Source organism: Zonotrichia albicollis, chromosome 27 (genome assembly GCF_047830755.1).
Source record: "Zonotrichia albicollis isolate bZonAlb1 chromosome 27, bZonAlb1.hap1, whole genome shotgun sequence".
Lineage (NCBI taxonomy): Eukaryota > Metazoa > Chordata > Aves > Passeriformes > Passerellidae > Zonotrichia > Zonotrichia albicollis.
This window is the reverse complement of record NC_133845.1, coordinates 6,546,107-6,569,985: the sequence shown is the minus strand read 5'-3', so window position 1 is coordinate 6,569,985 and position 23,879 is coordinate 6,546,107. Positions and strand designations below refer to the sequence as shown.

The following is a 23,879-nucleotide window of genomic DNA, read 5'->3' as shown; positions in this document are numbered from 1 at the left end:
ATTCTCTATGTCTGGGTCTGTCACCATGATATTTTCTGAAAAATCCTTTTGCCAGGATTTTTCTCCTGAGAAGCTGAGAAGCCTCAGAGAAAAAGAAAAACAATAATTATCTGCTGCTGTGGAATGCAACAGGTGCATCTTTAATTGGTCCATGTTGGTTGTTTCTAATTAATGGCCAATCACAGTCAGCTGGCTCAGACTCTCTGAGAGTCACGAGCTTTTGTTATCATTCCTTTCTATTCTTAGCCAGCCTTCTGATGAAATCCTTTCTTCTATTCTTCTAGTACAGTTTTAATATATCATTTTCTTCTAAAATAATATATATTATAAAATAATAAATCAGCCTTCTGAAACATGGGGTCAACATTCTCATCTCTTCCCTCGTCCTGAGACCCCTGCGAACACCACCACATGGGTCGGGGGATCTTCCCTCATTTCATCACATCACATCACACTTCCCTCTTCCTCTGGACACGATCCAGATCCACGATTCAGCCCCAAATTTGCCTCGTGGCACTGAAAGCCAAGCTTGCCAGGCAGGTCCTGCTTCGCTCTCCAGGCCCCGGTCCCGCCACCTTGATATTTTCTGAAAAATCCCTTTGCCAGGATTTTTCTCCTGAGAAGCTGAGAAGCCTCAGAGGAAAAGAAAAACAATAATTATCTGCTGCTGTGGAATGCAACAGGTGCATCTTTGATTGGTCCATGTTGCTTGTTTCTAATTAATGGCAAATCACAGTCCAGCTGTCTCAGACTCTCTGAGAGTCACGAGCTTTTGTTATCATTCCTTTCTATTTCTTTGCTAGCCCTCTGATGAAATTCTTTCTTCTATTCTTTTAGTATAGTTTGAATATATAATTTTCTTTTAATATAATATGTATCATAAAATAATAAATCAGCCTTCTGAACCACGGAGTCAAGAGTCTCATCTCTTCCCTCATCCTGGGACCCCGGCGAACACCACCACACTGGTCTGTGGATCTTCCCTCATCACATCACATCACATCACATTACACTTCCCTCTTCCTCTGGACATGATCCAGATCGATTCAGCCCCAAATTTGCCTCGTGGCACTGAAAGCCGAGCTTGCCAGGCAGGTCCTGCTCTGCTCTCCAGCCTCCAGTCCCGCTGCCTTCCCCTCCTGCGAGCGAGCAAGCGGCACAACTCCACAGAGGGGGCTCCGCACAGTCCACAGCCACATTAAGTAAACATCAAAGGAGCTTTGATCAGCGGGACTCTGCAGAGCACAGAAGCCCCTGAGGAGCTCTGCAGGTCCGCAGGCAGCGTTGGGGACATGGTACCTTAATTTTCTGCACTGTGACACAGGAGGATTTGTTTGAAGAACGAGAGCTCTCTGCCTCTGTGAGATGCGCACGGGGAGAGTGCCTGTGCTGGCAGCCTACTTCTGGAAAAGCCCACGCTCAGATCTCTCTGTTTGTTACCAAGAGTCAAAAAGCCCCATTAACAAATCAAGGCATCAAAGGCCTGTGCCTCCTCAGACTCTGGCTCTCTCCTGCTCACAGGGTCACTTGCTTGCTTCTAAAGAGCAAGATTCCTCAGGCCAGAATTCTCTTCCCTACTGAGGCCCATTTCCCGTTTCACTTTGCTGCCCACTAAGGGAGAGAGGGATGAAAGAGTCCTGTTGCTGCAACACGCTGCTGTGGAAGAAGATGCAGCTCATTGCCTCACTTGGAATAGAGGAGAGCTTAAGGACAGGCACTGGAGGGGATGCTGACCCTCCTGTCTTTAGACACAGTCTTGGGGCCCAGCCAAGCTCAGCTCTGTGAGGCTGACCAAAGACTTCAGTTAGATGCCCACCTTCCTGGTGCTTCTCCTGAAGGGTGTCTCCAGTAGGATTTGCTCCCTGCAGCAGCCCCAGGTGCCTGCTCCTGTCCCCAGCCCAGTCTAACCCCACGCTCTCTTCTCTTGCAGAACTGGGGCTCCCAGGAAGAGGATGCTGCCTAGTACTGGGGTTCATGTACAAGGAGAAGTACCGCAGGATGACTGAAGGTGAGCAGTTCCCTCACCTTCTCTTCTTCTTCTTCCTCTTTAGCAATCTCATTGTGAGGGGCTTCACCTCTGAGGGCATGCTGGGTTCTTGTTCCCACCCAGGAGAAAATCCTGCTTCCCCTTTGGTCTCTGGAACATCTTAGAGGGCACATGGGGAGCCCCCTGTGTGAAGCTGCAAGAGAAGAGCAGGAGCTTTGTAGTTCCTTCCATCCAAAACCCACTGTCTTTTCCTACAGAAAGGATTTGTTCCACAGGAAGCTCTTGCAGCAATTGCTGCATCTATTCTTCTTGTTCTAGTTGGGTGGCACTGGTTCCCATGCCACTTCCAGAATCCCAGATTCCAGTGCCTCTGAACCTCACAGAGTCACCATTACACTGCTCTTCAAACTTCTGCTAAAATCTCCCTATTTTATATTCCAGTCATTCCCCAAGTACTTTATGAGCATTGATTAATCCATAGAAATATCATAAATAATTATGAAGCATAATAACTAAACAAAAACTATTTATGTTCAGAAGAACTGCCATCCTTGCTTCTCGTAGCTTCTTTTCCTGGAGCCAGCCCTGGTGCAGCCCCCTCTGATTAATGTTGGATGAGAGAAGGAAGCCCAGAGCCCTGTGAGATGGGAGGGTCTCCAGGATGTGCCATAGGGAGTTTGGCTTCTGTGAGGTCACTCTGGGAACTGGAAACTTAACTCAAGCATGGATTTAACCCTTTTTGGGGATTCTGATTGGAAATAATTCAGACAAAGGGTGTGATCTCTTGCCCTGCTGTGTTTCCTTTTCTGGAAATATCCAAGGTCAGACTGGATGGGGCTCTGAGTGACCTGGTCTAGAGGAAGGTGTCCCTGCTCACTGTTTGTGTTGGGTTAGAAGGGACCTTCAGGGTCACCCAAACTGTTACGTGATTCTTTTTCCCTGCATGGGATGGAGTTTAACCAGCAGTTAGCCATGGGGGTGTCTTCTCCTGCAGGATGCCTTTTTCCATGAGAGTAAAAGGTGAGTTTGTTTCCATGAAGTAAAACTCTCATAGAGGCAAGTTTATGGTTCAAATATCAGTTAGAAGATCAAAGGTTCCTTCACGTTCCCAGGAGCCCTGATACTGAGCTGATAACATGGGGAAAGTACTTCACAAGCTTCACCTCATGCTTGTTAATTACCACATGCTCTTTAAACATTGATTAGAGGATGTTTTTAATGGGAAGGGGCTGCCCCATGGGACACGAGTGTTGTGAGAAGGTGCAGCCTCTCTCTTGGTACCTTGCTGTCCCTCCAGCCTCTTGCACAGGCTGTCTGTGGCTGTGCCCAGACGCTGGGGATGCTCTCAGGGTGTTGGAGAGCTGGCAGCACCCTGGGCATGCTGCCAGTCCTTTGGGATTGCTCTGTCCCCTGATGGATTCAGAGCCTGCATCAGCCAAAGTGAGCCCCCTTTTCAGGCTGAGCATGGCTTTGTGTGGAGAGAACAAAAAAACATGAAAGGCCAAAAGTAAAGCTTTTGTGAGGGAAAGGGAACAAAGTGTTCCTGCCTGACATGCAGCCAGTTTCTGGCCCCTGCAGGCTGCAGGGCCATTATGTTTAAAGGCACAATCTGCCAAAAAACAAAAGTCAGGGGGATTTCCATGGCTACAAAGACCACCTAGGACTTGTGTTTTCATTAGAAGCAGTTACAGATGACAATTGCAGACATCCAGCTTCCCAGGGTTTTGGTGGATTGCAGTACAGATCCACACTGTATGGTGTGTGAGATGGGGTGGGGTCAGTGTCTGGTCATCTACAGGAATTTGCTGCCCAAGGTGCCTGAGCCAGACTCTTTGGGACAGCTCCCTTGCCAGGGTGAGGAGAGAGAGCAGCTCCCCCTTTGTATTTGTGCCAAGTGAGAGCTTTTTCTCCCTTTAAAAAGAGGCTGAAGAGCAGCTCTATTAATAATTACAAGGGAGCTGAGGGAACTGAAAGCACAGGAAGGCAGTGGGGCAGTGGGATAATATGAGGTGTGGGCTCTCCATCCCAGAGGAAATTGCAGGGATCATTAGAACCTTCCTGTCATTTACTGGAGACATCTACAATGGCTTGGAGCGAGATAAGCACAAGAGGAGTTAGAAGCCTTGACAGTGTGGAAGAATCATTTTCTGATGGGAAATCATTTCTTAGGTTGGATTTCAGGAAGAGGTTCTTCCCCCAGAGGGTGCTGGCACTGCCCAGGCTGCCCAGGGAATGGGCACAGCCCCGAGGCTGCCAGAGCTCCAGGAGGGGTTGGACAGCACTGCCAGGGATGGACAGGGTGGGGTTGTTTGGGGTCTGGGCAGGGCCAGGAGTGGGACTGGAGTGGTCCTGGTGGGTCCCTCCAGCTCAGGATACTCTGTGATTCTGTGAACATGGCGGTTTTGGCTGTCCTCACTGAGAAGATCCAGTCTGGATGCTCACAGATCAGTCGGGCAACCTCCCCCAGTGGGAGAGGGGAGGAAATAAGTCTGTGTTAGAGGTGCCCAGCAAGGGCCTTTGGTGGCATTGTGCTCTTTGCTGACCAGCTGGCAAGGGATGATGTCCATTAGCACAGCTGGCTGCAGAGGGGGCTCTTCCAGCTGAGCTGGCCCCAGGATGAGAAGCCAAGATCAGTGTCCATGGATGTTGTCATTATAGTGCAAAATTCTAGTCCTTTTCCCCAAATCCTGAATCGTGTCGCGATCACCATTTGTCGTTATTATACTACAAGAGTTCCATATTGCCAGAGTTTTGTACCTCCTTGATGTTTCATGTAGGCAGCTCCTCTAGGCACTGACTCTTCCTTGTCCTCATAGCAGTAACTGACTCCAGTTCCCCTCACCCAACCAATCCACCCTTTTATAACACGCTTATCATCAGCTACAGCTGTGGCCTGCTAACATCAGGCCTGCTTCTAATCTTTAATAATTAACCCAGCTACAAATCTTTAGGGGGTAAGATTACTTTCTATACTACCTTTATTTACTTATATTCTATCCCCCTACACATGGACGTGCCTCTGCCCATGTCAGCTCCATGAGCTCCTCATCTCACTCTCTGTGCAGTGATCAGACAGGCCCAGGTGCAACGCTGGAGCCTCTCCCAGCTGTCAGGCCCCACGTGATGGGCACAGCAAATGCAGTTTGGGCACTGTCCTTGCCCTGCTGTGCTGTATCAGGTGCGACCACTTCTCACTTTGTAAAGCCACTCAGTAGGAAAAGTCTGGATTTGGGGGTGGAATTTGGCTGGGGAGCAGCAAGGCACAGCTCCAGCGTGGCTGCTCTGTGCTCATGTGATTGATGACAGGCTCGTCTCGTGCTGGGCCCACGCTCTGGTGTGCACTGGGAGCTGTGGGGTGGAATGGAGCTGGTGACAGTTGCAGACAGAGGGAGAGGGAGAGGGAGAGCTGTCTGCAATGACGGCCGCGCAATAAAGACGCTCTGGAGTTAATCCTCCACCATCTGTCTTCATTCTGCTAATAACCCACTCAATCAGCTGCTGCCAACTGTTTGTTAACATTCAGAAACAGATACATAATCAGGAGGAGCGTGCTGTTAGCTCAGGAGGGGCTGGATTGCTCCTTGGGAACAGCTCTCCCACGGCCACGAGGATGGAGTAGTGAGAACCACAGTGGGTGGCCTGGATGTCCCAAAACACCTGCAGGGCAAGGGAGGTGCTGCTGGGGCTGGAGGTGATGCTGTGAGCTGACTTACCCTGCTTCTCCCAGGGCTTGTGCCACCCTGATTTCTGGTGATTTTGGAGTGGGAAGATGTTTCCTAGGATGTGTGTCACCCTCGTCCCTCAAGAAAAAGGATTTTGAGCTCCTCTGAAAATTTAGGCTTGTTCTTCTATTCCCACTTCTCCTTTCTCATGCAGTTCTCTCCCCAGGGGCAGGCAGGGGTGCACTGGAATATCTCTCTCTGCTCACCCATCATGCTTGGTCCCTCCCTGTCCATACCTGCAGGTCCCAAGCCGGGCTTGCTCTGCTCTCCTCTGCAGTGGTCCAAGGCAGCAATTCAGATGCTAGCTCCTGCAATTTTACTTCTTGTCTCCTGCCTTTGACTACTCGCCAGATCCAACTCGAGTCATTAGCAAGCGTCACTGCAGCAATTATGGCACTTTTTGGCTGCCATTCATAAAGCTACTAACGGGAACGATTAAGCACTGAGAGGTGTCAGCCTTCACCTCCACCACCTGTTCCCACCAGCCACCAGCTGCTGGAAGGTCCTACAACAATGTCCCCCCATGCAGTGCAGCGGGGCAGGGCAGCTCCCTGCCCTCCTCTGACCTCCCCTTCCAGACAGTTTGCTGGCTCTCGTGTCCTCACAGGTGGCATCTCCATGGCATGGACACAGCTCCTGGAGTCTGAGGGGTGGGATCCATCCCCGTGCCCAGCATGGAGCAGGGAAAGGGACAGAAGGATTTGGTGCAAGCTCTTCCTCCTGGAGCAGTGAGTGGTTAATGATCTGTGCTGAGGGAAGGACAAACCCTGCTCTTCAGAGGGATGCAAACCCTGCCTGCTGTGCCAGGAGGAGGCTGTGCCGCAGTTATCTCCAGCAGCAGCCGCTCTCCGCTGGTGGATTGTGCATTCAAGGTGTCTCCATTCACCACACAAAGCACAGCAGAGGCAGCAGCCTGTGCTGCAGAGCTGCAGCTCCACACAGCAGCGAGAGCTCTGCCTTCTGTGCCAGGGGGACAGCTTGGCAGGTCACCTCTGCTGGTCAGGGCTGCAGAAATCAGCTCAGGAAGGGCTGCCCAGATCCTGGGGACACAACTTTTCTTTAAAAGCCACGTGGGGCTGTTGGGCAGCATAAAACAATCTTCAGTTTTGGGAGGGTAAGGAGTGAGGCTTTGAAAGTTTTGCAGTCTGAGCTGCAATCACCTTGACTCTTCTGTTCTGAAGGTTTGGGATTTTATTAGAAGGGACTAATGGAAAGCTCTGTTCTTTTGTTCATAGAATCCAAAATGTTAAGGCTTGAAAGAGACCTTAAAAATCATCTGGTCCCAACTTTGCCCTGCCATATTCAGGGACACTTCCCACTAGACTTGGGTGCTCAAGGACTTGTCCAACCTGGCCTTGGACTCTTCTGGGGATGGGGCACCCACAGCCTCCCTGGACAACCTATGCCAATATCTCTCCACCCTCACAGTGAAGAATTTCTTCCTGACATCTGGTCTAAATTTCCATTTGTACCCATTCCCCCTTGTCCTGTCACTACAATTCCTGGCTGAGCCCCTCTCCAGCTTCCCTGTGGCTCCTTCAGATGCTGGCAGGTGCTGTGAGATCTCCACACAACCCAGTCTTCTCCAGGAAGGTGCTCCCATCCTCTTGTCAAGTTCATGGCCTCCTCTGGCCTTGCTCCAACAGCAAGTTCTTGGGGGAAGGGGGAAAGATAGAATTCATCCACAAACCTCAGGCATGGGACAGGGGTGAGTTGGCCCAGAGAGACAGGGACAGTGGTGGCCTAAATGCAAGGAGAGCCACCAGCCTGCTCTGTTTGGGGTGATTCCTGCATCCATGCAGCCCTCACAGACTGCAGCTTCTAGGATCACAGAACCATGGAGTCATACAGTGCTTTGGGATGGAAGGAACCTTGAGGATCACCCAATTCCAGCCTCTGGAAGGCTGGTTCTGACCAGCCCCTGCCTGCCTGCAGAGCTGGGCAGCTCCTCGTGTTCCTGCTCATGTTCCCAGCTCTGGCTTCACATCATGACCTGTGAGCAGCTCTGCATGGGGGGTTTGTCCTGAGCTGCAGGTTGTCTCCAGTCCGCAGCAAGGTTTTGGTGCTGCCAGAAATGGGGAGAGAATTGTGTGTGCATATGAAAGCTGGGTTTATGGCTTGTAATTATCTCATACCCATCCTTAGAATAATTATAGCTCCTCCATTATTAATAACTGGAATTCCAGTCCTTGTCATAGATCACAAAATGGAGAGGAAGCTCAGCCCAGGGTTTGCATAATGTACCTTGGCCTAAATTGAATAATTGGTAAAATGGTGAAAATTGTTCGTTTTTTCCCCCATTCCTTGGTGCTGGAATTAGTGAGATATTAGTGCAATTAGCCAGTGCTTCCATTTGAGGCTGCAATCATTTGGTTTGTAATTTAGAATAAATGTAAAAGCCCACTTATGCTTCCAAAAGGATTATTTGTCCTGTTTAAAAGTATCTAATGGGGTGGCTGTCATCTAAGCAAGATACATTTGACCCATTTCAATTTGTTTCCCTTTTAATCTGCTATCTGTTTTCCTGGATCTTTTTTAATAAAAACATAAAGAAGAAGCAGGCAAGAGAGACCAAAGAGGGAGAGAATAGAGGTGTTATAGATCTGGAGTTTATCATAAGCCAAAGTAACTTGAAATCAAGGCTGTTAAACTGCAGAAAGCAATAAAAAGAAAACACTATTTGGAATCATTTAAAGGGCCGAGTGCCTTGTCAATGAAAGGTTGCTCTATTTGACTGCTTCTTAATAGCTTCTCTGAGGCAATCTGCAGCTCCTGCAGGAGCAAGGGCTGCAGCTCCTTCTGCAGGAGGGCAGAGCTGGGGTCCCTGGGGAGCTGGGCAGCAGCTGAGGTGGGGAAACACAACACCAAGGAGGACAAAGAGGAAAGGAGATGGATCTAAACACCAAAGTGGGTTAAAGCTTTAAAGCATGTCACAAATATTGAAATCCTGGATAATGAGGTGGGCGCAGAGCGTGGATGCGTTGCTGCTTGTAGGGCTGTGGGCAGATGTGTGCCCAGTTCAGCCACAGAATCACAGAGTCATGGAATGGTTTATCTTGTAAGAGACCTAATGCTCATCCTATTCCACCCCTGCCATGGCAGGGACATCTTTCCCTATCCCAGGCTGCTCCCAGCCCCATCCAGCCTGGCCTTGGGCACTGCCAGGGATCCAGGGGCAGCCACAGCTGCTCTGGGCACCCTGTGCCAGGGCCTGCCCATCCTCACAGGGAAGAATTCCTCCCCAATATCCCATCTATCCCATCTTCCCTCTGGCAGTAGGAGCCATTCCCTGTGTCCTGTCCATCCATCCCTTGTCCCCAGTCCCTCTCCAGCTCTCCTGGAGCCCCTTCAGGCCCTGGCAGGGGCTCTGAGCTCTCCCTGGAGCCTTCTCCTCTCCAGGTGAGCACCCCCAGCTCTCCCAGTCTGGCTCCAGAGCAGAGGGGCTCCAGCCCTGGAGCATCTCCGTGGCCTCTCTGGACTCACCCCAGCAGCTCCTCGCCCTTCTGATGTCTCACCCCTCATCATCCATCCCACCATACCCCTCCATCTCTCCAGTGGAGAACAGAGAACTCACAATATTTTTTCCTCCTGGAGTCTGAGCATCCTTTCCACAATGGTATGGTTTTCAGCTCCTGTCTCTGTCAGGCCCCGTGTTACTGCCTGGAGAGAAACCAGCTGGGCTCTGGGATGGAGGCCCTGCTCTTTTGGGGAAAAATGGCACGTTCAGAGAGGCTGGCTGTGCCCCTGCTCCAAATGTCTCTCTGCTTGACCGCCTCTTCTGCTCCTGCCATAGTTCAAACTGGTTCAGTGAACCCTTCCTGCCAGGAAAACCTCTGATTAGAGCATGGCACTGAGGCACAGTGGCATATTTGTGCCACCCATTAACAGCCCAGCAAGGCAGTTGCTGCCTCAGAATTACTTGGATTTATGGGAACACTTAATCTGGATCTTGCAAGTGACTTTTACATCTGCAGCAGCACAGGCTGAGCATGAATCTTCCTGAGCCTCAAGGATAAATAGGAGCTAGTCCTGTTATCCCTGTAAAACGTGACCTTTCTCCTCTACCAGATGCCAACAACCTCAGTGCTGCTGTAGAAGGTCAAACTGCTCTTGGTTCTCTGGCCTGACAGTGGGAAGGGTCTGTCCTTTGGGAGCAGACCTGTGACCTGTCACTTGGTTTAGTTCATACAGTGTTTGCTCTGCTCAGCCAATACAGCAAAGCCCAGAAACAGCTCCAACCACACCCTAGCATCTTCTCACAGCTCTGCCCTCTGGGTTTTGCATGGTCTGCCCCCTGGAAATGGGATTTCTGCCAGGCTTTGCTGCAAGCTGCAGGAACCCTGGCACAAAGGGGTGCAGCAGTGGTGGCTCCGTTATCAGCTGATCAATCACTGTCATATTTTCTGGCAAATCCCTTTGCCAGGATTTCTTCTCCTGGGAAAATGAGAAGCCTCAGCTTCTCCTGTGTTTGCTGCTGTGGAATGTGGTCTGGAGATTATTTATCCAAACATGTGAATTGTTTTTTCTTAATGGCCAATCACGGCCAGCTGTGTGGGACTCTCTGAGTCAGTCACGGGTTTTTATTATTCTTTTTTTTAAGGCTTCTGATGTATCCTTTCTCTTTCTATAGTATAGGTTTAGCATAGCATAATATAATAGAGTATAATAGAATAATAAATCAGCCTTCTGAGAACATGGAACCAAATTCTCATCTCTTCCCTCGTCCTGGGGACCTCACAAACACCACACTGATCTCCAGGGATGGTGGCTCCGTTATCAGCTGATCTCCGGGGCTGCAGGTTCTGTTATCAGCTGATCTCCAGGGATGGTGGCTCTGTTATCAGCTGATCTCCAAGCACGAGATGCAGTGGGAACTTTGCATTCCTCACACTGCTGTCACTCCCAGTGAAAGTGCCACCCACTCTGTGATGGGGGTGCTCCCTCACCCAGCATTGTCACTCAGCAATTGATGCATTGATTAGGGCCAGCAGCTCCGGGTGAGCTGCACTGAGCCTTTTGTTCTTTATCTGACAAAGGCGTTGGGAAGGAAGAGGAGAGTGGATAGAGCTGTTCTTAAGGAGTTGTTAAGGATGCGTTGTTATCTCAGAGGTCTCATTGATATTTCCGTGATGTTTTGTGTGTCTGGGAGATGAACAAGCAGGGATGTAAGTGAAACCTGAGGAAAATCAGTGTCTGCTGTCAGGGGGAAACCGTGCCTGGGTTGGGTGAGCTGGAGAACTGGGAAAGGCAGGACCTCTGTGGCCATGAGCTGAGTCCTGGCTGGTGCAGCACACTCATTCCCAGGGATGCTGCCAAGGGAATGCATTCCTGTGTTACCTGCTGCTTGTTCTCCCCAGCTCCCTGCTGCTCTCTGCTCCTCTGGAGAGGGGGAGCAGAGCTCCATCCCTGATGTTCCAGTCATGCAGCAGCTGTGGAGCGGCTGAACAACTCTGCTGGTCATAAATCTGATCAAAGCTCGGGAGCTTTACGGTAACAGTGTTGTTGTAGCAGTTAATGGTTGAAGGGTATCATTTTATCTATTGATTTGAGCAGCAGTCCCCTGTGGAAAGCTATTGCTGCATGGTCTTAAATAAATGAATACGATCCTTCCTCACTCCCTGAGTAGCAGCATCAGACATTTCAGGAGCTGCTTCTGTTGCAGTTCAGCCTGCAGGTGTGTACAGCAGAACCTGGATCCTGTGGGGTCTGTGCACTGCTCCCTTGCAGGGGCTGCCTTTGGGGAGCCCACTAAAGACATTTCAGAGTCCTAGGCTGGAGAGGCTCTTCACAAGAGCAGGAGCTGGTGGGATGTCAGAGTGTTGGGGGCTAGGACAGTCGGGACGGATGGAGATGAGAGATCTCTGGAGCCAGGTCATGGAACCTGGGGTTTATTGCAGAGGGCCTGGGTGCAGGGCCCTGCTGGGAGCTGCCAGCCACAGCTCAGAGCAGGACTGAGGGAAGAGAGGGGGGGAGAGAGAATGAGAGGGTAAGAGAGCAAAGGGGTGAGAGAGTAAGGGAGTTAAAAAGGTAAGAACATAAAAGGGTAAGAGAGCGAGGTTCCCGTTACCATAAATCTTCTCTGCTGAATATTCTAATTCTCACTAACCAATCTAATCCAAGATACAAATCCTATAGCATTTACATACAGCCTATAAGAATCACTACATTACCATACTGTGTTACATTTTAAACCCTAAAAGCTCCTCTTTGGGCCCCTTCTGCCAAGCTGGCAGGGTCTGCTCTGACCCTTGGACCTTTCTGCAAGCAGAGGGTGTTGTTCCATCAAAAGGGGATTACCTTCAGCCAGCCACACCATTGTTTCCCAGTTGTTCAGTAACTGAGGTATCTCAAAACTTGCTTTCATTTCAATCTCACTTATAGTTTCTATATTCTCAAAATCTTTTGCCAGACAATCACATTTATAAGGCTTTCCTGTTTCATCTACCCCAACAGTGGGACAAGAGGAAATGGCCTAAAGCTGAAGGAGAACAGGGTTAGATGGGATATTGGGAGGAAATTCTTCCCTGTGAGGGTGCCGAGACCCTGGCACAGGGTGCCCAGGGAAGCTGTGGCTGCCCCATCCCTGGAAGTGTTCCAGGCCAGGTTGGACAGGACTTGGAGCACCCTGGGATAATGGAAGGTGTCCCTGCCCCATGGCAGGGGGTGGAACAGGATGGGCTTTAATGTCCCTCCCAACCAAACCATTCTGGCATTCCATTGTTTATATACACCCATCAATATCTAGGGTGGAATATAGATTATTTCAGCCCCTTGAATTCCACTGCCCTTGCCATGCCCCTTTAGTTCCTTTCCTGCACTGAAATGGGATGTGCACCTGAGGAAAGTGGCAAGTTGTTGATAAAAGCTTGTCCTGTGAACTGCACCTGGAAACAGGCAGAGATAAGGTTGTGGACTTCACCTTGCCACAGCTGCTTGGCCATCTTTTGGTGCTGTGGGCTTTGGGCCAGTTTATTTTAAATCCGGAGATGGGGGTATATGAGTGACAGGAGTTCCAAGGCTTCTGTCTGGAGATGGCAGCTCTGCCTTTCCCACCTCCACACTGCTCCAGCTGAGTTTCCCTTGGAGCTGTATCTGCTGGCAGTTTTCCCCTCTCTGCAGAGCTGCTGCTGCAGCCTGGGGTCTGTATTGAGCTTTCCTCCCTCATGGGGACCCTGCCAGGGAGGCTGCTGGCAGCAGTGAGATCGGTGACCCCAGTCATGCAGCTGACGCACAGTCATGGATCTGTTTAGATTGGAAAAGACCTCAAAGATCTGAGTCCAACCAATAACCCAGCCCTGCCAGGCCGCCACTAAAGGATGTGGTGACCACCAGAGCAGAGCCTGGATGGGCAGAGCTGGCTCTGCCATTGAGTCAGGTACTGATGATGCTGTAAATTGTCACAGACATCTTTTCTGAAAAATCCTTTCCTTAGGATTTTTTCTTCCTGAGAAGCTGAGAGGCCTCAGGAACAAAATGTAAACAATGATTATCTGCTGCTGTGGAATGCAACAGGTGCATCTGTGATTGGTCTCATGTGGTTGTTTCTAATTAATGGCCAATCACAGTCAGCTGGCTCGGACTGTCTGTCCAAGCCACAAGCCTTTGTTATCATTCTTTCTTTTCCTATTCTTAGCTAGCCTTCTGATTAAATCCTTTCTTCTATTCTTTTACTATAGTTTTAGTATAATATATATAATAAAATAATAAATCAAGCCTTCTGAAACATGGAGTCAGATCCTCGTCTCTTCCCTCATCCTCAGACCCCTGTGAACACAATCACAGCAAACTCCCCTAACATGGACAGGGTAACCTGGCTGTGTGGAAGTCTCCAGCTCTCAAGCCATTGCTTTCAAGAAAACTATCCAGATTTTGGTCAGAAATGGGGCAAGATTGTGACATCACATCTCTACCCAAGGCTGGAGAAAGGGAGAGCATAATTTCTGCTATTTTGGGGGGCACCTGTGGGGCACAGACATGGCTGCAAGGAGACAGCAGGAATGTTCCTCCCTGCTCTGGATCCCCCACCTCCCTCTTCTGGAGGTAGCTACGTGCTTTCTGCAGGCAGAGATGGTTTGCTGATGCCCAGACTGGAGCAATGAAGCAGTACCAAGCTCCTGTCACTTAGAATATCAATTAAAACCACTGCAGCCTTGTAAGTCCCACCCTGAGACACCCTCAGATCGACAAACAGCCAGGCCTGCCATTGAAATGACTTCTGAACAGCACAAGGAAATGTGCTGTGCAATTGTGAGCAGAAACTGGAGTGCTGGAGCACCTCCAGCCCAGCAGGCTGTGGGTGGGAGCTGAGACTGGTGTGAAGATGAAACCCTCTGGTGTTCTGGGCACTGGGGAGCTGGTGGCTTTGCTGTGCTTGGAAAAGGCTTAAATAACTCATTCTGAAGCTCCTTCCCCAGGGTTTCCCTGTGTGCCACATAACACTATCCCTGCAGTCCCAACCCACAGCATGAAGCTCCTCTCTTACAGGAGCAGTGTGAGGCAGCTCTGGTTCGCTGCTGTAATGGCAAAATGGGATGAAATTGTGTGTTTCAGGCCAGCGGAATGATCCTGCTTTCCTCAGTGGAGTGGGACTGTGTTGGATTTGACTGAAAGACACTGCCAAGCACCCAGCAATGCATGCAGCTGCGTTTGAGCTGACTTGTTTTAAACCCTTCTAAAAATTCTTATCATAAGGAAATAGGGAAATCTGGTTGTTAAGTATCCAGCTGAATGCTGCAAGTCCTGCTTTTCTTGTTTGCCCCAAATTATTTATCCCAAATTATTTGTTCTTGTTTGCCCCAAATTATTATTATGTATCTGACCAAACCCTCCCACCTGTGTTCACTCAGTGTGATTGAAGCCTTCAGGTTGAGGCTGATGAAGGTGGAAGGAGTGGGAATGGTCAAAAACCTGCAGGATAGGCAGGGATTGTGTGTGAGGGGAATCCCCCGGGCCAGGTAGCCAATGCAAGGATTGTTTAGAACCTTCAGAGGGCAAAGAACATCAGCCACAAACCTTCCCAGTTCCCTCCAGTGCAGCACCAGTCTCAGATTCAGTATTTCCCTGCCCTTTTATACCCTTTATTTGCTCCCATGGGTATTTACTCCTCTATAAATGTATTAATGGAGCTAATCTTAAAGCATATCCAGAGATATAACTTGAGATGCTTTTTTTTTCCCCTTTAACAAAGATGAAGCTTTTATATAGACGGGAAAAGAGAAGGGAAGTGAAATGTTCAGTGACTAATGATCCTCATCAATATTCATGAGAGTCAGTAGCATTCCGAGATTTAAAATAAAGGGAGAAAGAGAGAAAGGCATTGACTCCTTTAGAAGCTAAATGAAATATTTAGGCTGACCTGGAGATAAGTGTGCTGGGTCGTTGTTGCCATCAGCTCAGACCAGTGTTCACTCCTGGAGCTTTCAAAGAGGGAGCTGAGCTGCCGTGGATTTTTCTGGAGACAGGGAATGACTGGGTGGGCTCACCTTCAGCTGAGGGTCAAATCCCTGCTGGACCAGGGGCTGTGGCACCTCCCAGACATGAGGGAACAATCCCTGCCCCAGGAGCCTGCTCCCAGCCAGCCAGAGCTGGGTATGGAATTGCATCCAGGGGTTTGTCCAACCAGGCTGGGATCAGGGGTGTCCTCTCCCAGGTGAGTCCCAGCTCCCACCATCCACCAAAGGGCTCCTGTCCTGTCCTGTCCCAGGTCAGTCCCAGCTCCCACCATCCACCAAAGGGCTCCTGTCCCACCCATTCCCACCCATAGTGAGGCTGCTCTGTGGGACAGGGGACAGCCTGAAGTGCTGGCTTGGAGGGTGCAGCGGACATTGATGGATCTAAAGCTCAACCACCTGATGAGAACATCCTTTCTTCAAGCTGCCAACAGCTGTAGATACTGGGGAGCTGATTTGCTGTTGTGGGAGGGGTCTCCTTATCTATTGTGCTGTTTTCCTTCCTTCTTGCCCATCCCTGCCCACAGAAAATCACCCCAAGTGTGCCTAACTTGGAGGTGAAGTTTCAAACCCCTCAAAATACTTGTAAATAGATGGGGGAACCTTAATCCTTCCCCATCTCATCTTTTGTCAGCTGGATGGGAGGAAAAGAAAAACTTCTGCAGAGAAATAGATGAAATACGGGTTTGTGAGGATGAAATAGGTTTGTGAGGATGTAGCTCTGGATGTGGAGCAGTGATAGTGCAGACAGAGAGAATATCAGGATTTAACTGCAGACAGAGCACTCCAGGCCAGGAATAAAGGCTTCACCCACCTTCTATATGTCTCCTCTTCTAAATCCTTTTCCATTCTGTTTCTGCAAGTTGCCCTTGTCTCCCATTGCTTCTGAGGCTGCTCCTTTTCATTTGGAGCCATCCCTCCCTCCTGTGAGTGACAGCTGTCCCACCCCTGCCAGGCCATTTGCCCTTGAGACCATCTTTGATCTGTGCCCTGATAGAAGGGCCGAGTATTGACTTTGGCTGCAGCTTCATTAAGAGGCAGCCTCATTTGTCAACTTGTTTGTTCCCAGAGCTGCTTGGGAGGTGGCAGAGCTTGCATCCCCTCCGAGCCGAGCGCGGCCAGAGTCCAGAATTAACTCCCTTTTCAAGGGTTTCCATCAAGGGCATTGCAGGTGGCCCTGCACAGGTCTCTCCTCCTCATTAATCGATGTCAGCGAGGTTTTAAGCAATGTTAGATCCAGTGGGAGTGTGGATGGGAGACCTGGCCAGGCTCTGGGGGCTGCAAGGACCCAGGGACAGCTGTGCCAGTTAATTCAAGGCACTCCCAGCTGGAAAAGAGGTCTGCTCATAGAGAAATCAGAGCTGGGGGCTGGGATGGGCTCTCAGTGGTGGGATCCTTGCAGGGGGCTCTCCAGCTCTGGCTGTGTAAGGATGGTGAGTAATGAAGATGAATTTCTCTTGTCAGTTGTCATCAGGTAGCCTGTCTGCCAGTAAAGGTCTCTGGTTGCCATCCAGGTGCTCAGGGGGTGAAGTGAGTGAGCTGCCCAGGCTTCCCTGCACTCCTGGTGCTCACTGAATAAAGCACTGACCAGGGTGTGCTTGTAGGGTTTGCCCTCAGCAGGGGTCACCTCCCTGCCCTGCTGGTGCCAGGTACAGAGGAGATGCCAGTGATGGATGTGCCCCATGGGCTGGGCCTTGGAGGGTCTGGGGGAAACAATCTTGCCCTGCAATCACATGAAACGGAGGCTCTAAACATTGGCACTCTCAGAGTAGTTCTGGGATGTGGAATGGCTTCACACAACAGCCCTGGGAAAGAAGAGAGACTTATGGGTGTCACAGAATCAAAGAATGGTTTGGGTTGGAAAGGACCTTTAACAGCATCTTGTTCCAATCCCCTGCCATGGCAGGGACACCTTCCCCTGTCCCAGGGTGCTCCAAGGGATCTTGGGCACTGCCAGGGATCCAGGGGCAGCCCCAGCTGCTCTGGGCACCCTGTGCCAGGGCCTGCCCACCCTCACAGGGAACAATTCCCAATTCCCAATATCCCATCCATTGCTGCCCTCTGGCAGTGGGAGCCATTCCCTGTGTCTGTCCCTCCATCCCTTGTCCCCAGTCCCTCTCCAGCTCTCCTGGAGCCCCTTCAGGCCCTGGGGGCTCTGAGCTCTCCCTGGAGCCTTCTCTTCCCCAGCTCTCCCAGCCTGGCTCCAGAGCAGAGGGGCTCCAGCTCTGGAGCATCTCCATGACCTCTCTGGCCTCACTGCAGTTGGTTCATGTCCTTCCAATGATGAAAACCCCCCAGCTGGAGGCAGCTCTGCAGGTGGGGTCTCATCTGAGTAGGGCAGAGCCCCTTCCCTCACTGTCTGGCCACGCTGTCCCATTGCTCAGGGCCAGAGCAGAGGATGGAGCTTTGCTGCTGGGGGCAGATGCTGCAGCACAGGGCATTTCCAGACCTGTCTGGCCCTGACCAGGAGGAGCAGGTGAAGACAAAAACCCAAACTTCACTGGGGTCCAGTTTCCTGCAGACCCTAAAGCTTCACTGCCCTTGTGAGGAGAGGTCTGGTGAGGCTGTTTCCATATTCCTGGGTGATGAGCAGGAGGTGTGGGAGCACCAGCCCAGACCATGTGAAGGAAAGCAGCTCAAAAACCAAGAGTTGCACAGCTCAGCTGTGCTGCAGGGGTTAAAGCTCTTTGAGTGCTGGGTACTTCCACACTCCTGACAGCACGGAGGGAGCTGAGGGAAAGATGTTCCTGGCTGTTGCCACGGGCATTTTCCTTCAGCAGGTCCCGAGGTGCTCAGCAGCAGTAATTGTGCAGCTCCACGTGGGCTGTGGGGGGACCGGACCTGCAGGGGGGAGCACGGAGCAAACCAGGGAGAATTCTGACTGCAGTGCCAGGAATGGCCCAGGGATTCGACAGCAGGTTGTAAGAGGAGAGACTGGAGGAGGTAAATTTATATAGTCTGGAGGAGGCTCAAGGGGAGACACGACCAGAGTCTATAAATACACGCAGAAATAGAAACCAAGGGAGGAAATTATTCAGAAGGAGGGAGGACAAGGAGCAGTGCCTGAAGCAAAGCAAGAAAAGTTTATTCTGGGTCTTGCATGGAGGGAGAGCAGCCTTCAGCACCCAGCAGCTGCCTGGGGTGGGGTCCCAGCACTGCCAAGCTCCTGCTCTGCTCCCCAGCTCTCAGGGGTCTCTGTGGTCCTGGCTGACCCCGAGATGTGTCAGTCTCTTTTCCCATCCTGGCAAGCGAAGAAGGAGGCAGGATTGCTCTGCTCTGGTTTTCAAGGTTTCAAGTTATTTTCTGTTATCTATAACATTCTTTCCCTGGCCTGCTGAGGTCCATTCAGCAGGTCAGCCAGTGCCCACCCTCAGGGTGGTGTTGCCTTTTATACCAAAAACTATGTGTACTTTATTTACAATTATTTTCCAATACCTATCACCTATGTTAGACAGTGTGTTCCTACCTTAAACCAATCCAAAAGTGCCACCATCACAGCAGAAGATGAAGGCCAGGAAGGAGAAGGAAGGACAAGGCACACCCAAATTCCTCAATCTTGAGACACCAAGCCCCCATCCTAAAAACCCCAAAAATCTACTTTTCACTCTGTGACAAACTAACTACCATTCTACTTGAACTTTTGTGGCTTGTAATTCCTCATATAAGGTTGGTAATTTTTTCCATGGGTCAAAATCAAAGGCACGGGGATCTTGTGCTCTGTGCCAGGGTCTCTGAGCCCCTTGGCAGGGGCTGGAGTCATCCAGGGCAGCCAGAGGGATGTCCTGGCTTCTGACACCCACCCCTCTGATGCCTCCCAAAGCTGGATGCTCCCTCTCCTGACTCAGCTCTGCTGTTTTACAGTAGCCCCACCTCATTTCTCCCCTGCCAGCCATCTCACAATGGGCGTCTGGCACCCAGCATGCCTTCGAAGGTTTAATAAAACAGATTGAGATGCACTTGGGCTCGTGGCTTGACAACTGGCTCCCCTTGGACAGGAACATTTGCCTTGCTGGGTGACAATGCTTTGAGTCCGTCGCCTTAGGCACTGTGGCTCATTGCTAGTCATCTCTCCAATGAATAATACACAGGCCTGAATATCTGTCTGCATACATCTTCCTTTTCTGTGGGATAATTTAATGTTATCATTGGGCCTCCTGCTTCAAAGATGAAGAGATTACTTCGAACCTGCAGCCTGCAACCACAGCCATCGGTTTCAAACGTCATTAAGTTTCATTATAACAAATAAACACTGCAATGACATTTATAAGTTACCAGAGAGCACAGAAACACAAATATGAAGCAGATAAACTGCATTTGATCCAAATAATTACTGCAGGCAATATCGAGCTTAGGCTGAGCTGGCAGGCGGGTGCTGGGTAATTTATAGGTGTCCGTAAGGCACTGTGGTGCACAGTGCTCCTTAAAAATGATGATGATGATGGTTATGTGTCTCTTTCTAAGGCTCAGACAGGTTATGTTCCTGCCACCTTGCAGGCAGGGAGCTTTTCCTCAAGTCAGAAATGGCCGTGGCACAGGCAACTGTTGCTGTTTGGGGACTTTCCTCTCACCATTCCTCAGGATTTCAGCCTGAGAAGGGACCTGCATTTGAAATTTGCTCTGATTTAAGCTGCAAAAGTGCCTTGTTTCTTTATTTATGTAGGTTTTTTGTTTATTTTTCCTTGGGGGTATTTATCCCCACTGTGGCTAAGTTCTCAAGTGTGGGGAATCCTTGGGGAGAGATTTCCACTGATTTGCTCCAGGGGAGTATAATTCTTTACTTGGAGAATAATGCAATACTGGAATACACTGACTTGGAAGGGATCTACAAGGATCACGGAGTCCCACTCCTGATTAATGATAATGAAGTTCCTTTCATTTTGACTCCTGGCTTTACACTGCTATCTCTGAACCCTGAGCAAGGGCTCCTCTACCAGCAAACCAGGTGGAACAGCATTTCCCCCAGCTGTCCCCAAGAACCTGAGGGAAAGGCATTTGTTGCTGTTGTGTGAGCTCTCCCAAAGCTGTGCCTCTGCTGTGGGCTGAGAGCACATCATCTCCTGAGTGACCCCAGCAGGGCTCCTCATCCCCGAGTCCTGCAGGCAGCGCCCAGGAGGGGGGTCAGACACAGCTGAGTTTATTGACAGCATCTCTCATTACCTGCTAATTAACACAGCAGGCTGCAGTGTGCTAATCTGCTCTTGGACCGGGCTTTTACACCAGGCAGCCATTGACTCTGCAGTGGGGAACATTGAGAAGGAGTTGGTGACAGAACAAACAGCAAAATCCGTGTTCAATAATCCCAGTCCCCTCTGAGCCTCCCTTCTCCTCCAGCAGGGAAAGGGAGAAGCCACAGGATCTGTCTGACAGGGCACAGCCCCTTCCCTGGGCCTTCTCCAGGGCTGCACCTGGCCTGACAAAGCACTTGCAGGGCTGTAAATATTGACTGCATTCATGTTGTCTCTCATATTTCATGGTTCTTTGCTTTAGTGGTAAAACCCAGGTGAAAAGCACCAGCTGGTTGTTGTCAGCAGTGCTGCAGGTCACTGGCCTCTTCTGTGATGGATAAATGAACTTTCTAGGCATTTCCTTGCTCTGGGGATAGTGTAGCCAAGATTTTCATGGAATGGAGCTTGTATTAAGCTTGCACATATAGACAGAGAAGTAAGTGAATTTTTAAGCACCTTCCTGGGATAACAAGATGGGCACGTGTGTGAAACATTTCCTCCTCAGAGATGATCTGTTCCCTGTCTGTTCATCTCAACATCTCCAACCCCTCCTGCCTCCCCCCTGCCACTTTTTTTTTTTTTTTGTGTTTGTATTGCATATACTTCACTTTAGGCTGTTTTTCAGAATAATTTGTTTTAATTCTAAATATGAATCTTACATGCGTTAAAAAAAATGCACATATTTACAATCACTTCCACTTGTAAAAATCCAAGCAAACAATAATTATAGCAGAAACCTGCTAATTCTCACTCCACTTCATCTTCAGAGCTGATAATTCACACAGCACAACCCCGAGCAATCCCGCCCTGCTCTGGTAAACAGCAGGAGCTGGAGCGAGTCCACAGCCTGCTCTGCAATATCCCAGAGCTCATCTGGCCAGGAGCTCCCCCAAAAGCCACCCAGGTGATGTTTCATGCAGACAGCAGCTTCCCAGCCTTGCAGGGCAATAATAAGATTTATTCCTGCCTTGTCTTCCCTCCATCTGTGAGCTTTGGTGCCACAAAGGCGTTTCTTGTTCAGGAAAGTATCGAAGGGAAATCTTTGATGGTGGCACTTCCAACACCTGCAGAGATGGAAACACCCTGTAGAAACACTCATTTAACCCCTCCTTGGATGGATTCTCCAATCTACGCAATGTCTCACCAATTTGTAGCAAGACTAGTTAAAATTATTGTGAGAAGGAGCAGAATTTTCCACTCATTTTAATATTATAGAATCCCAGAGCAGTTTGGGTTAGAGGGGACCTTAAAGATCATCCAACCCCGCTTCCATATGCAGAGAATGTAACATTCAATATCTGCATTTTCTGTTCTGAGCTGCATCTTCATTCTGATTTCTCTCCATGCCTCATAGCTTGCGATAACAGATTTTGAAAAACGAGGATGGAAGTGAAACATGGTGCGACCCAAGGCAAGCTCTTTGCTCTAATTTTCCACCCCGTGAACTGCACAACTTCCAGTTGCAGCTCTTCCTGGGAGCAGAGCCAGACTTTGAAATCTCCAAATCGTTTGTGAAATGGATTATTCATCCTTCTCGTTTTCCTACGGACGAGTGTCCTCTGTGCCCTCTAACTCAAAGATGAGCTGAGATTTAAAGGACTCTATTTCAAAAGAGCAGCCCTGATCTGGGAATAAAGGGTGGGCAAAGGGGAGGCACTTGGATTTACTGTAATCCAGGAAAGGGGGATGACCTGAGAGATTTCAGAAGGTCACAAGGGATAAAATCCTTAAGGATTTTATCTGGGAGACCCGGTGCAGGCAGGTTGCTGCCCACTGCTTTGCACATCCGCTGTTATTTTTAGAAGGAAAAGTTGCTTTTTCTTCTCTGTGGATTCAAGTGGGAGATTTTATGTCCCAGGAGTGTCTGTGCAGGACTCCTGCAGCTGGGGACCTGCCACCTCCTTTCTGAGCTACAAATAGTTATCATCCAAAGAGCAGCTGGAGTTGCTACAGAGAGAGCTGCTTGGCTGGAATTACCAGAGCAGGAGCATCCCGTGCTCTGTTCTCCCCCTGAGCCCATCAGCCTGCCCTGGGGAGCTGTGCCAGGACACTGCACCTTGACAGGAGAACAAATGGTGATTTCTTACTGTGCCACAGCTTCCTCATGAGCGCCGGTAACAAAATATTTCTTGGAGTCATTGGCAGTGCTCAGTGGAGCCAGGCCTGCAGGTGGATCAGTGGGAGGATATCTATTCCCCTCTGCTCGTGTCTCCATGAGGGATTGGTGCTCAGTGTCTGTCCAGGGTTTCCAGCGCCTCTGGAACAGCTGCTGGTGCCACTGTCCCTGTTCCCAGCAAGGACAGGCATCACCTGTGCCCTGAGCACAGGCTCAGACCTACAGCTGCCCCTGGAGAGGGAGCCACAGCAGCCTGAGCCCTGGGATGAGGTGCTGCCCCAGCCCAGGGTGTAGGGAAGCTCTCACACCTCTGCCACAGCTTTAGTGACACCACCAGCTTTGCCGCTTGCTGACCCTTCAGCTCCTCTGCCACCCCCCTGCAACAGCTTGCCTGCTTTCCCCCCTCCTCCCGTGCTGGGCCTGGGTAAAACACTACCTAATCCAGTTTGCTGCCTCTACCTCCAACCCTGCAAAAGTCCTGTGTGCCCCAAAGCACACATCCCAGCTCTGGCAGCTTGTCTAATAGGAGATAATGGTGCCTGCTCAGAGCTCGGTGTATGTGGCCAAAAGGAGAGGCTGGGAGAGCGGAGCAGCCAGGAGCCATCATGGGAGCTTGGAGCCATCCACAGAGCCTGGAGCCATCTATGGAGTTTGGAGCCATCCATGGAGCTAGGGGCAATCCACGGAGCCAGGAACCATCCACGGAGATTGGAGACATCCGTGAAGCCTGGAACTATCCATGGAGCCTGGAACCATCCAGGGGGCCTGGAGCCACCCATGGAGCTTGGAACCATCCACAGAGCCTGGAGCCATCCATGGGGCCTGGAACCATCCATCCATGGAGCCTGGAGCCATCCATGGGGCCTGGAACCATCCATCCATGGAGCCTGGAGCCATCTATACAGCCTGGAGCCATCCACAGACCAGGAGCCATCCAGGGAGCCTGGAGCCATCCAGAGAGCTTGGAGCCATCCATGGAGCCTGGAGCCATGCATGGAACCAGGAACCATCCATGGAGCCTGGAGCCATCCACAGAACCAGGAACCAAGCATGGAGCCTGGAGCCATGCATGCAGCTGGAATATTCAGTGTGATCCAGTCCGTAAGGTCACTGAATGCTGCTCTTTGGCACCTCAATGCAGTACATTAGTTTGTTTCCTATCAGTGCAGCTCCCAGGAGCAGGCCTTTAATCTCACAAGAGGTAATTCTCCAGGCTGCTGCTGGGAAGAGTTTGCTAATAAATATCCCACGGTAAGGATACTCTTACACCTTTCCCAATCGGCAGCTAATAACAGAGCAGTGATGACATTTCAGCCCTTTCTGCATGGCTGATCAAACTCCTCACAGTGACTTTGAAAGCAGTGCTGGGATTTCATGTGG

General features: G+C 50.3%; 1 protein-coding gene across 3 annotated transcripts in view; it reads left to right on the top strand.

Annotated features, from left to right (window-relative positions):
* Positions 1–23,879, top strand: part of KIRREL3 (kirre like nephrin family adhesion molecule 3) — a 413,421-nt gene that overhangs the window by 262,071 nt on the left and 127,471 nt on the right. For 2 of the 3 annotated variants that reach the window (XM_005494941.4, XM_005494940.4), the window contains exon 2: positions 1,931–2,008. The exons of the other annotated variant lie outside the window; for it this stretch is intronic. In XM_005494941.4, the coding sequence (XP_005494998.2) occupies positions 1,931–2,008 (78 nt within the window). The remainder of the gene's footprint in view (positions 1–1,930; positions 2,009–23,879) is intronic. 3 annotated transcript variants of the gene reach the window in all.